Consider the following 13,014-nt stretch of genomic DNA (forward strand, 5'->3'; position numbering starts at 1 on the left):
GCCAAATAAAATCAATCAATCAATCAATCAATCAATCTGCTGGATATCCAATGCAAAAAGTGAAGCACTACTGTTGGATGTACAGCAGAGGACGCTGTTTGCTACAGTGCGTCTTGTTTCTTGTTCGTGGCTGATCTTGCCATGTTTGCGGAAGTAAAAGATTTAGCAGAAGAGCAGAAGCCGCAAACTGCAAACCGCTTTTTTGTTGTATATTTTCCTTTTTGTGGAAATTAAAATGAATCTTCCTAAAGCACCAGACTCTTTATGCTTCGATAAAGACGTTTTTATGAAGGTATGACATTTTAGATCTTAAAACATAACTATATATTTGAATACTACCGTGCAGCTAGCTTTAAATGTCACTTGACGTTTAGACCTTCAACTCCGTGAAATACTTTATCGATGAAAATCAGAACAATTATTAATACAGAGTGTAATACAAATGATATATATATATATAATATATATATATATATATATATATATATATATATATATATATATATATATATAATAATGTAGACTAGACGAACGTAGACTAGCTACAATAAATAACTTTATTCAGTCAGTTTGGTTGTTGCAACTACATGCAATTAAGTTATTACTTTATCACTTTATATATAATGTGTACTTCCTCGTGTGCATCATTTATATTGGGTCTGTCATTGTGTTTTGCAGGATGATTTTGACGTTGACCAGTTTGTGTCAGAGTGCAGGAAGCAGGTCCAGCTGGAGGAGATGCGAGAGGACCTGGAGCTTTACTACAAGCTACTTAAAACTGCAATGGTGGAGCTCATAAACAAAGACTATGCAGACTTTGTCAACCTGTCCACCAATCTGGTCAGTTGTCATTCTGTAGCCTAAGCATAGCTGATCGGATTACATTCATAAAAATGTTCTGTTACATAGGTTATAGTCACAATAATTACTTTTGAATAAATAACAGCTCGGAACAATATTTTTTGGGGCTCAGTATTTATCGTGTTTATATTTTCTTGTTATCATTTGAGCTGTAAAGGGTAAAATAAGTACCTTCTATGACACATTATATATATTAGTAGTAGTATTTCATTTGGCTTTGCATTTTTTTGCTGCTAATGTATTTATTGTACATGTAGAAACAGTTTTTTACTGGGATGTATCTTGCTTTAGAGTTATTATGTCGGTAGCTAAGGTTGTTTTCAGTATTCTCATTTAGCATGATCTTTTTCTATAGCAATATTTCACAAAGTGCTATCGTGACAGACCTGCTGTTACATCTTGCTATACATGTTAAAATCCTGAGCTGATAATAATAGATTCTTGACTTGTTTTTCATCTCTTTAACAGGTTGGGATGGACAAGGCCCTCAACCAACTGTCAGTTCCTTTAGGACAGTTGCGTGAAGAGGTGATGGTGAGTGTTAATGTTGAGGTCTTCAATTATAATGCACATATTCACTTTATTATGTTATGCATTGTTTTTGCAGAGTTTGAGGTCTTGTGTGAGTGAAGTAATTCAAGCTATAGACAACCAGCTATCCAAACAAGAAGATCTACAAAACAAAAAGGTTGTTGATGAACGATCACGAATAGAAATACTTAAGTTTGGCACTATATTCAATCAGCCGTTATGAATAAATGTTTTATTCTTTTAGGTGTGTGTTTTAAGACTTATTCAGGTGGTGAGATCTGTAGAGAAGATTGAGAAGATCCTAAATTCACAAAATTCCAAAGTGTCAAATTCCTTGGAGCCCAGCAGGTAGGCTTATGGCTAATGGATATTTGAATGTATTCAGAAGTGCGCCTTAGGACTGAATAGTAATATGTACTATTAGAATTATTGGTTGTTTAATGTAAAAGTGAAAAAGACATGTAGTACTCATAAAGCAAACTAGTCCACACATTTGGAGCTAACTTAATCATATAAGCATGCCATATTTGCAACGCGCTCTATTTGCATACACATTTTATGTACTAGTATTATTATCGTGTGAATGACTATAAATAAATATAACTTCTGTCTGTAGTCCTTTGTTAGCAGGTCAGATCCTGGAGAGAATAGCCACAGAGTTCAACCAGTTGCAGTTTCACGCTGTACAGAGCAAAGGCATGCCCCTCCTGGATAAAGTCAGACCTGTAAGTGGAATTTCATGACTAAAAATGTTCTCAACCATCTGCACTTAACAGTAGCTTTTTTATGTTGTATTTCTAAAATGATGAATAGCTACAATTGAACCCTTTTTAAGTACAATGTTTGGTATGTAGCGTATTGCAGGTATCACTTCAATGCTCCAACAATCTCTGGAGGGGCTGCTGATTGAGGGGCTGCAGACGTCTAATGTGGACATGGTGCGTCACTGCCTAAGGACCTATGCAACTATTGATAAGACCAGAGATGCAGAGACACTGGTGGGTCAGGTCCTGGTCAAACCCTACATGGATCAGGTAAACAGACTGCTACTATACATCAAATGCAAGTTCTCTTTAAAAATAAACTTCTATTCTGATGTACTTTTAGGTCATATTGGAAGAAGTGGTGAAGTCCAGCCCCAATGGTCTTCAAGTGATGTATTCTAGACTGTTGGACTTTGTGCCTCATCACTGCAGATTGCTTCGAGAGGTGACTGGAGGCGCCATCTCTAGGTATTATATATTGTTTAAAGATTGCTCACTACTACGGTTCATGCCTAGTATAATAAAGTGTTGTTTTCCAGTGACAATGCTGACACAGTGCCTGGCTATGACTTCCTTGTAAATTCTGTGTGGCCTGAGACTGTCAAAGGAATAGAAGAGCGGTTGTCTTATCTTTTCAATCCTGGAAATCCTAACATGTTTTATGAGGTAAAACTGATTCAAATCTGATAACTGTTTTAAGTAGAATAAATACATGTTTACTTAATTTATTCATCTTTGTATTTTTTAGCGATATAGTACAAGTATGGAGTTTGTACGGAAATTTGAACGACAGTGCAGCTCACAGGCCAGTGTGAAGAGGCTGAGAGTCCATCCTGCTTACATTAGCTTCCAAAACAAGTGGAACCTTCCTGTCTACTTTCAGCTACGGTACACGACATTTTCATGTGCACTTTAGTTACGGACTAATTCCAGCAATTTCTGAACCGCTGTGTGTTGTTAGTAAAGAATGACTTGAATTGAACATCAAACACGTCAGTATCTTGAAACTGGACCTTGCTACTCACTTATTGATTTTTGTAAAACTGTAGAGAAGAGAAAATCTCTGTCCACCCACTAAATACACAAAGAGCAGGTTGTTTGCTGCACGTAAACGCAGGAGTAAGGTTCAGATAAATTGCTAATGGAAATTACCCTGCTTTGTGTGATAACAAATAAGGATTTCCTGTGCTTCATTGTATCCCAGATACAAGGAAATAGCAGGAAGTCTTGAAAACTCCATTAGTGATGGTTTGGAGGCTGCGCCAGGTATAACAAACACTTTATCTCAAAAGCTGTGTACAAATGTGAACAGTTTCTGAAAATAACTTGTGTTATATCTAGTTGGTAGTGCTTTCCACCTAAAGGTGTCGGAGGTCTTGTGGTCCTGTCTAGTGAGGTGTTGGTCTGACAAGATCTATCTGTCACCTCTGACTCATCGCTTCTGGAAGCTCATGCTGCAGCTTTATTCAAGATATGCAAAGTTCCTTGAAGAGGTTAGATATATATAATTATACTTTATACATGTATGCTCTATACTTTGCAGTATATAAAACAAATCACTGTGATCTGTTTCTCCAGGTTCTAACTAAACCTTCAGCCCCAGAAGTTCCCAAAGAGCCAGCCAGGCCTTTGCCAAGCTCTGCCTCCTCTACCTCCAGTCGGACCTCTCTGGAGGATGGGGGCAGTGAGAGTGGCGGTCCTACATCCTTGTCCACTAAGCAGCTGGTCTACATTGCAGCCGATGTTCAAAAGCTGCAGGAGCAGGTATGTATAAATGATTTGTGTTTATTTGAATAACTACTTGGAGTTTGTCGATTAATGAAACAAAACCTACAACATTTCATTTATTTTTCTAGATACCACAAATGTCAGAGATGGTCAGACAAAGATTGGATGCGCTCAATTTTACAAATGTCTCAATAGTGGAAGGTAAGCAATTTTACCACATATCCATAATGATAATAGTACAGTATATAACTGTAGTGTTTGTTATTTGTTTTGTTATTATACTAACCAATATGTTACATGCAAATGGAACCCATGACAGTAGTTTTGAAAGATCACTGGCTTGTTGAAGCTTTTGACATCAGTCTATGTAATGTTTCAGATGCTCTTGAGGATTCTAAGGCTTGTCTCTCCAGTAGCATTCCCAGTCTCAACACTCGTATGACACAACACCTCACAGAACGATGCTGCCGCTTTTTGAAAAGTGCCTCAGAGGTTCCTCGACTCTATCGCAGAACAAACAAGGTTGGATTTTATATAACTCACTTAGACGGGCACATTGTTGACTACTGTGTTGTAGATAAGAAAAGATCAGTCACGCTCTTCAGATTTGTTGTAAGAAATGTTCTTGTCTATGCAGGACCTGCCTTTTCGAGCCTCTGCATACATGGACAATGCTCTGCGTCCTTTACACCAGGTGCTCACTGACTCAACAGGATTGATTAGTCCCTCCACAGCTCACCAGTGGTTAAGAGTTATACTGTGTGACTGCACACAGAGGTAAGATAAGAAGTGATCTCTGGAATACTAAGTTAGAAGCTTATGTTTACTGATAATTGTCTTTATTTTTCAGGTACTATGAAACCATCTCAGAGGTGCTGAGCTCAGTAAAAAAGATGGAGGACAGCCTTAAACGCCTAAAGCAAGCTAGGAAAGGACCGAGTGCAGCTGCTACAACAGGAGTCAATGGCGGACCCACGGATGACAGCAAGATCCGTCTTCAGCTGGCCCTGGATGTCGAATACCTCGGGGAACAGGTAGATAGCACACAATATGAACCATACAAACATTTAAAACACATTCATTCTTTTTGTATTACTGTATCTTCTATATTATGCTCTGTCGGTTTTCCAGATCGAAAAGATGGGTCTGCAGCCAAGTGACATCACAATGTTCTCTGCTCTCCATGAGCTGGTTAAAGAAGCCAAAGAGCTCGCTGAGCACAGCTAGTAGTCAGTGGTCAGTTTTTCTGGACTTGCTGCATCATTAATACTGACAATTTGACCTTTGGTATTTGTTTCATGTTTTAAAATCATCAATCCGAACAGACATCTTCTTTTCTTGTTAATTCTTCAGTTCTTCTTACAGAGTTAACAAAAAGTTTTTTGTTTTTGTTTTTACATAATTTATCCAGTATTTATTGTCTGATTTTGTCCGGGCAAAAATCAGTCTTTAGTGTCTGATCCTAGTTGTTATCAGATTTGCTCATTTTTACTGTACTTATTTTTTATTTGGGGTAATTCAACAACAACAAAATTATGATTATTCCATTTGATTAAAAATAGCAAGTCTGGTGCTTTGGAGATTATTGTGTAGATCTAAATCTAATCTAAGATTGTCAGCTCTGTTTTCTATGCCAGGGTGAAGGATTTATTTGAAACAAAGAAGACATATTGTAAAAGAATGTGTGTTGAAATGATATATGTGTCAATAAATTTTGTTTATTGGAATATTCGTCACTCAGAATTTAAAGACATTTTCGTTTATTCTACGTTTTGCTTTTCAATAGTAACCTTTATGCAATTTTAATGACCAGTTTTGAATAGTTTAGAATAATTATTGTGATGTGTAGTGCTGAAGCTGTGTTGAATGTACATGATCAAATATTGCTGCCGATTCCAGTTTCTTTTAGAAAGTTTATTTTAGAAATCACACATCATCGAGAGCAGACATGTATGCAGTAAGCACTAGTACAAAACCATAGTCACAGTATCAGAACATCGCTGTCATACATAAAATACAAACCACTTACATTTAGTAGTATTTATAAATACTAAGGAAGACAGGAAGGACATTGTAAAAAAATACTCCTGCAAGTCCTATTTAACATGTATAGTTCATTTAGAGGGTGGGATTTGTGACCTTTCCCACCATCAGTATTGCACCAGAGTCTCCCTCTACAATCGAGAAGAAGAAAGGACGGTTGATGGTAAGTTTCAGAGGTATGCCACCTTCCTGGGTCTTGGCTTGAGCTTCATTGCCCTCGTCTGACATTACAAACATCACCTTGTTGAGGGCCTGACAGATGGGTGAATTACTTCCACAAATCAAGATTTTTATACATGTGCATGGCAATTCTGCTTACCTTATCTACAGTGAAGGGTTTGGTGTTGCTGAGTTGGCTGAACTCGGCCTGAGCACCCAAAAGTTTGGCCTCAATCTCTGGATCCATGTTGATCAGAAGGTCACGCAGATTATTCACAGCAGACATGGAAAACTTTGGTATTGACAGCTCTAGCAGACTGGATGAGAAGGCAAAATAACAAGTTAAGCATTTTGACTGTATCAAATACAAACTATTAAATTTGTTTTTAACAAATCTCACCCCTCCTGTAGGTTCTCATTCCAGGAAGATATATCATCTGTGCGCAGTTTGGACTCAATTTCTCTCAGACCGGTCCCTTCATGGGGCAGGACCAGTAACATGTAGGATCTCTTGCTCAGAGACAGCTTTACCACTGTGCAACGCCGAACCTAAATGGTGGAAGGAGAATGGATTCAATGTGAGTTAAAATAGTTTTCTTCCTCTTTTGTTGTTGAACATTACCTTATCATTTAGATAATGGTAAGGACCCGTGTGAGTCATCAGAGGAGCCATGACAGTGGTCGTCTCATCCACATAAAATTCTTGCTGTGAGGTTTTTTCAGGCTGGAAGACTGTTTTCCAGTTACCTGGAAAGGATTGGAAAACATGTATTTAAAGGATTTGCTGTCTTGGCAGGCAAATGTGGCCCAATTTTTATTAACCCTAAAGCTTTCGGCTGAATTGGCTTTACTATGAGAAATGCTTTATACTGGACATTTAAAATCTAATAAGCCTATAACCTCAATAACAAACACTTTGTTTGGAGACAGACTCAAAGTTAAGGTTCCAAGCCTGATTAAGGGTGTGGTGGCATTTTTAAATGATTCACTATTCCTGAACCAGACAATAACCCTCAAACGTGTTTCATATGTGACCCATATGTGACCTTTGATGAATTTAGACTATTTATGCCTTTGTTTATTCATAGTTTTTTGTCTAAATTATAAATCTCTTAACTTGCCTTGAAAATTGAAGGAGCTGAGAAACAGCAGGTTGCTGGTGGTGTTTAATTCAGTGAAGATGCTTTTCACTTTGCCTCCTGATGTCTTCCCTACAAAGCTGTTGACCTGCTGCTCTGCCTCTTCTGTGTTGAAGTCCAGACTGCGGATGAAGGAGGAGTCTGAGAAGTCCTGTGTGCCGTGAACAAAGTCCCCTGACAGCTGCGTGTGCGCTGGAGTGAACGCCCACACCAGAGTGGTGATCTCGTCCTTAGGCCCATCGTCCACCAGAGAGTTGATACTCTGCAAGGTCCTCAACACTTTATGTCCATCCACCAGAGACACACAGTCCTCACGGTCAGTGCCACTGCTCAGCCCCAGGAGGAGCTGGGAGACAAAAGCACAAAACATGTTTGCTACAAAGAGTAGAAGCTGCCAGAGTACCAGTCTAAAGTAGTAATATTATTATTACTTTTAAACTTAGGATACATAAATATACTGTTAACACACCTACTTTAAGTTCTGCACTATGACAACTATTTTGGTGAAGGTATTTGTTTTTCAAAACTATATTGAAGCAATTATACGGTTTTGTAAATTTAAGACAGAAAATACATCATTATGATCTGCAGTGATTGATTTCAGTAATAGTACCAAATCAAGTATAAAGACCTGGTAAGAGCTGGCTGTTTTCTTGGACGCTCCTAGATAGAATGTGAAAAGGGATCCATATGTGTTAACTGGAGACAAGAGCGTGTTGCTGCTCTGCTGTTTCCCACTAAGTGCCTGGTACATCCTCAGGCCCAGTGAGTTCAAGAGCTCTGCTAACACTGCCGTCCTCTCGGTGATGTTCTGTCTCTGAGTGTCCACTTGGGACATATCCCTTGTGTCTGGGGTCAGGACGTTCATATCAAGGGGCGCAACTGCGAACGTCTCCAGGGGCTTGGTTTGGGTCTGCAAAGTCTCACAGCTGACATTTTCAGCAGCAAACAAGTTAAAAGGGTGAACATAGACTCGGTTTGCTTTGCTCCCAGTAAATATACAACAGCAGAGGAGGAAGACAAGGAATCTCTTCATTTTACAGCTTGTGTGGTTCTGTGAAGAGAACAAATATATTTTTAAAAGCAATATGAATTAAGTTGAGTTTCCTTCTGGTGCAATCTAAATAGTGTGTCATTGATAAATTGACTTGTCTTTGTGTGGCTTTTCTTTTGCAGTTCAGTGAATGTGAGCTGGCAGTAGCCTTAGCAACAGAGGTCACAGAGCTAATGAGAAGTATGCAACAGCATCTGCTGGACTATTGAGATTAATACTCAATGGGTTATTTCTTATAAAACAATCTAAGTAAAATAATTCATGTTTGATTTTAACCTTCAGCAGCCAATAAGAAATAATAGTCCTGATGACATTGTTACGTAAAATCATTTATCTTGTGAGTTGAACGAACAGTGGTGGACTGCTGGACTTTTGGAAGACATGAGCAAACAGAGATATTCCTCTGTTTTGGCTTGTAGCACAGGACGTGGCCTTGGTGCTTGATCAATAAAGTTTGAATGGTTCTGAACTATCTTCTGAAAATCTATACATAACCATATTTCTAAATGAATTAAAGTGCTCAATGTCATGGATAACTTTATTGTCATGGTTTAGACATGGTTAAAAACAAACATACAATGAATTATTCCTTTTCAGTGCCTATACTACTATTACTATATAATAAATCCAAGTACACATTTAGTTAAATAGTTAATACATTCAATAAATTAGTTTATAGTTTTTATTAAAGTAAACACATTGTTTAATGTGTCTTATCTCACAACTCAATTAGAAATATAAAATTAAACTTTGCTCTTACCTTGCGCTGCTGGCTAGTTCTCGGGGGCTGAATGAGCCCTGTCTGGCCTGAACCCACTTTTAAAGCTTGCCTTTGCAGTTACTCATTAACCAAAAATCGGATTTGGGGCTGAAACAGCAGTGACTCATAGGCTGCTTTATACTCCCCAACTTCCAATCAATGCATCCGGGTGAAAGCTTAAAAGACCACCCAACGCCTGTTCCCCTGTTGACGCGCAGGCCGTGCTGGTGACCCGACAGCTCTGTGACAAATGTGTGGGAGTGGAGTGACTCATGCCGTAGATGGACAGCTTGTTTGCAAAAAAGGCCTCCTGATTGATTATGTGTGTTCTTTTGTCATTTTGCTCAAACTTAGTGAACAAATTGTGAACAAACAACTCAAGTACTGAGTTTGGATCTGATTTATGGTTGTTGAATTAATGTAATCTGACATTAAAAAAAAAATATATATATATATATATATATATATATATATATAATGGTTAGCAAAAAATAGTAATTTACAAAAATCATATCCATAGGTATTTTGCAAGAATGCAAATCGTTTATGCTTAAATTAGAAGCTATACATTCCTTTTCCTGAGATGGAGTTACTTCAAGAAGATCTTTACTGTTAAACCATTTAGTTCACAAGTAATTCACTCTATGATGCCCCAAAATGAGAAAAGCACTCCTGCTTCTGAAGAGTTCAGACGCTTTCCATACTTGCGTCAGCTTGCTACTGCTGATTCCTTATTTAATCTGCTTTTTAATTTGTTTTTGTTTTCCATACATTTTGAATTAGGACTTTTTTAAGTGTAGCACTTGTTGTCGGATAAAGGAGCTTAAGAGAGTGATATTTTCTGCCATTTATTGCCATATGCACTGAAATACAAGAAACACATGTATGACCAGACCAAATAAGGTACTGAAAGATTCTTATACTCTAATAGGCTGTTACCTAAACACATGTGTTTTGCTTGTGTATACCGTACTATAAGTCGCACCTTTTTTCATAGTTTTGGCCGGGGTGTGACTTATACTCCAGAGCGACTTATATGTGATATTATTTGTTATTTTCACACCGGCAACCGCATTTCACATGTTGATTATTTTCATTCTGACAACTGCAAAAGGGCGCTCAAGGCTCTAAGCGACAAAGAAGAAGAATCTGCACTTCCTCGACATCCAGAGTTTGCAGAGTATTTTGAAGTGACACAGAGGAAGAACAATTCAATACATTTTGTGATTTTGGGTAATACTGATGCTTTGGTAAACTTGTTAGCATGTTCTTTATGCTATAGTTACTGTTAATATGTTATGTTAACATACCAGAAACTTACGGTAGCTCTTTGTCTATGCATCATGTAGCTGAAGGTGGTGCGTTAACATACGTTCATCTATTCACCATGTTCTCTAATCTGTAATTATTTTAAATTGCCAATTACCAATTTTTTGGCTGGTGCGACTTAAACTCTGGTTAGACTTATAGTCCGGAAAATACGGTACTCAAACTTGAACACTATTGTGTCTTGAAGTATTTAAGTAGCAAATTTGTGGTCTTCTTATCTTATCTTATCTTATCTTATGTGCATACGATGAAACATAACACTTAAAATATAGCCGCAAGCGGCAATGATCGGCCCTCGCCACACCGCTGCCACGCCGCAAGAGGAGGGGGCGCTAACGCGCCCCAATTGTCCTTTTATTACGCCTACTGCTGAATCTGTGACGCTGTCACATCTTCTCCCCTTTGTTTTACCATTCAAAAAGCAATTTTATTTTGAATTCTTGGCAAAATGTGCGGCAGACACCGTGACTCTTTGAATAAAAATGTGGATATCTTTTGATGGTCCACCCCTGAAGATGAGTCTCACCAAATTTCAGGTTGATAGGGCTAAAGCCCTGGGAGGAGTTCGTGAAAGTCTAAGGTGTAAACATGTTCTGGCGATTTCCCCATTGGAATAACATGGGAGGTTTCGGTCATCGCTACGGCAACGCCATAACAATTATGACATGGGTCTCATTGACTTTTTTGATGGGGATGCCAAAATTGAGTTGTGTGTCAAATTTCATATAATTTCGCAAAACTAAACATTTAACCTCCATATAAAATCTGTAGGGGGCGCTGTGGCGCCAAATTAATTTATTTCACCTCAAGTAGGTTTAGGGCAAAGAGTTTAACAACTGATTCTAATTTGACGCAATTTGGACTTTATCTGTGCAAACGGCAGAATTGTTAAATTTGGGAGATTTCTGAAATTCTAGCTAAAGTTTGCGGCTTCGCCGCACAGAGACCGTGACAGGTATCAATGTAATTTGAATAACTTTTGATGTCCCACTCCTCAGTAGCATTTTCACCAAATTTCAGTAAAAGTACGACGTTTGGAAAAACTCCTGAGTCATGCTTGGCCATTTGTAATTTTGAAGCAATATGGCCGACATTTGGTTGGGCGGACGGCGTTGCCTTAATAATATTTTTTACTTCTCTTGTCACCATCTACCTCTGCGCCAAATTTCATGATTCTACGATCAGATTTTTTTGGGGTCATTTCCTATCTCTCAATGCATTTTTGGTACATTTGGGGGGCGCTGACGCGCCAATTTTTTTTTATTTTAGAAAAGGGAAATAGCCAGAATGTAGAGAGGCACGATTTTTAGAGATGTGAACATTTTTGTGACTTTTCGTCAATGTTCACTGGGTGAAAAATAGGGGGGTTGGTCCCGAGAAGAAGGAAAGAAAGAAAGAAAGAAAGAATAATATTCCGATGCGAAAACAATGTTTCCCATTTTTCAAATTTCATAAACTATACATTTTCGGAAAGCGCTCGCGCTTTCCTACCTCATGGTGTGGGTCCCTGGTCACTGACGGGTACTTTCGTTAATTTTGTGTGGGCTCCGCCCACTTTGTGTTTTTGGCCCTCTATACAGTAATAATGTTCAATTTTTGCATTACATGCTTATATGCACGGAACATGCAAGAGATGGGGAACGTATTCGTGAGCTACTTAGCGCAAATGAGTGCTTTATATGGGGATGATGGCTTCCTGCATGGCTTTCTGCATGTCGTCCTGCATGGCTTCCTGCATGGCTTCCTGCATGGCTTCCTGCATGGCTTCCTGCATGGCTTCCTGCATGGCTTTCTGCATGGCTTCCTGCATGGCTTCCTGTATGGCTTTCTGCATGGCTTCCTGCATGGCTTCCTGCATGGCTTCCTGCATGGCTTTCTTCATGGCTTTCTGCATGGCTTCCTGCATGGCTTCCTGTATGGCTTCCTGCATGGCTTCCTGTATGGCTTCCTGCATGGCTTCCTGTATGGCTTTCTGCATGGCTTCCTGCATGGCTTCCTGTATGGCTTTCTGCATGGCTTCCTGCATGGCTTCCTGCATGGCTTCCTGCATGGCTTTCTGCATGGCTGGCTCATCTGCCTCATCAGATTAAGTTGCTGGGCTCTCATCTGCTGCAGGGCCGTCATCACGTGCTGCCGCCTCCTCCAGCTCGATCCTTGCATTGTTATCCCCCCTCAGCTGACCTGATGCCCTCCCGGCATTCATCCAAACTCATTTTGGGCCGCGGGCCGAATTTCGACACTCAGGCTGGGTCGCGGGCCGAACATAATGTAAAACATAAAACAATAAAAAATATAAGAAATAAAGAGCTTTATATAGCCTATGCTGTTTTTGAAGCAATTACTGGATTGATTAAAAGAAATTACAAACACATTTGTTCTCTTAAACTGGGTCTAATTTCACCAATACTGTGCTTCAGTTTATGTGCATTACAACTTCAGAATTGATCTACAGAGATAAACATTTAGTCTATTGTTACATAGATTGTTAAATAGATTGTTAAATAGGTATTTGGAACTGAAAAATATTCTATTTGACTTAACAAAATTCAAACAAAACTTCTCAAGATCTAAAAAACCTTTTAAATGTACTAACCAACATTTCCACGTCTGTGTAGTTATCTGTAATTATCTGTAGTTCTCTGTAGT

General features: G+C 38.8%; 2 protein-coding genes across 2 annotated transcripts; one reads left to right on the plus strand and one right to left on the minus strand.

Annotated features, from left to right (window-relative positions):
* Positions 1-120: 120 nt before the first annotated feature.
* On the plus strand, positions 121-5,216 carry cog2 (component of oligomeric golgi complex 2). The gene is made up of 18 exons (XM_072436932.1): positions 121-292; positions 679-840; positions 1,330-1,395; positions 1,469-1,549; positions 1,637-1,740; positions 2,009-2,117; positions 2,247-2,426; positions 2,500-2,624; positions 2,696-2,822; positions 2,905-3,044; positions 3,361-3,422; positions 3,498-3,649; positions 3,735-3,920; positions 4,013-4,085; positions 4,264-4,406; positions 4,522-4,661; positions 4,735-4,918; positions 5,016-5,216. The coding sequence occupies exons 1-18, from the start codon at positions 236-238 to the stop codon at positions 5,109-5,111; spliced, it is 2,187 nt and encodes a 728-aa protein (XP_072293033.1). The 5' UTR covers positions 121-235; the 3' UTR covers positions 5,112-5,216.
* A 567-nt stretch (positions 5,217-5,783) lies between these two features.
* Positions 5,784-8,300, minus strand: agt (angiotensinogen). The gene is made up of 6 exons (XM_072436656.1): positions 7,857-8,300; positions 7,208-7,571; positions 6,709-6,833; positions 6,487-6,635; positions 6,247-6,403; positions 5,784-6,179 (listed from the first exon to the last, which is right to left on the minus strand). The coding sequence occupies exons 1-6, from the start codon at positions 8,259-8,261 to the stop codon at positions 6,003-6,005; spliced, it is 1,377 nt and encodes a 458-aa protein (XP_072292757.1). The 5' UTR covers positions 8,262-8,300; the 3' UTR covers positions 5,784-6,002.
* Positions 8,301-13,014: the final 4,714 nt, after the last annotated feature.

Source organism: Eucyclogobius newberryi, unplaced genomic scaffold (assembly GCF_026437365.1).
Source record: "Eucyclogobius newberryi isolate DKJ021-1_F unplaced genomic scaffold, fEucNew1.0.hap1 SCAF_8, whole genome shotgun sequence".
Taxonomy (NCBI): domain Eukaryota; kingdom Metazoa; phylum Chordata; class Actinopteri; order Gobiiformes; family Gobiidae; genus Eucyclogobius; species Eucyclogobius newberryi.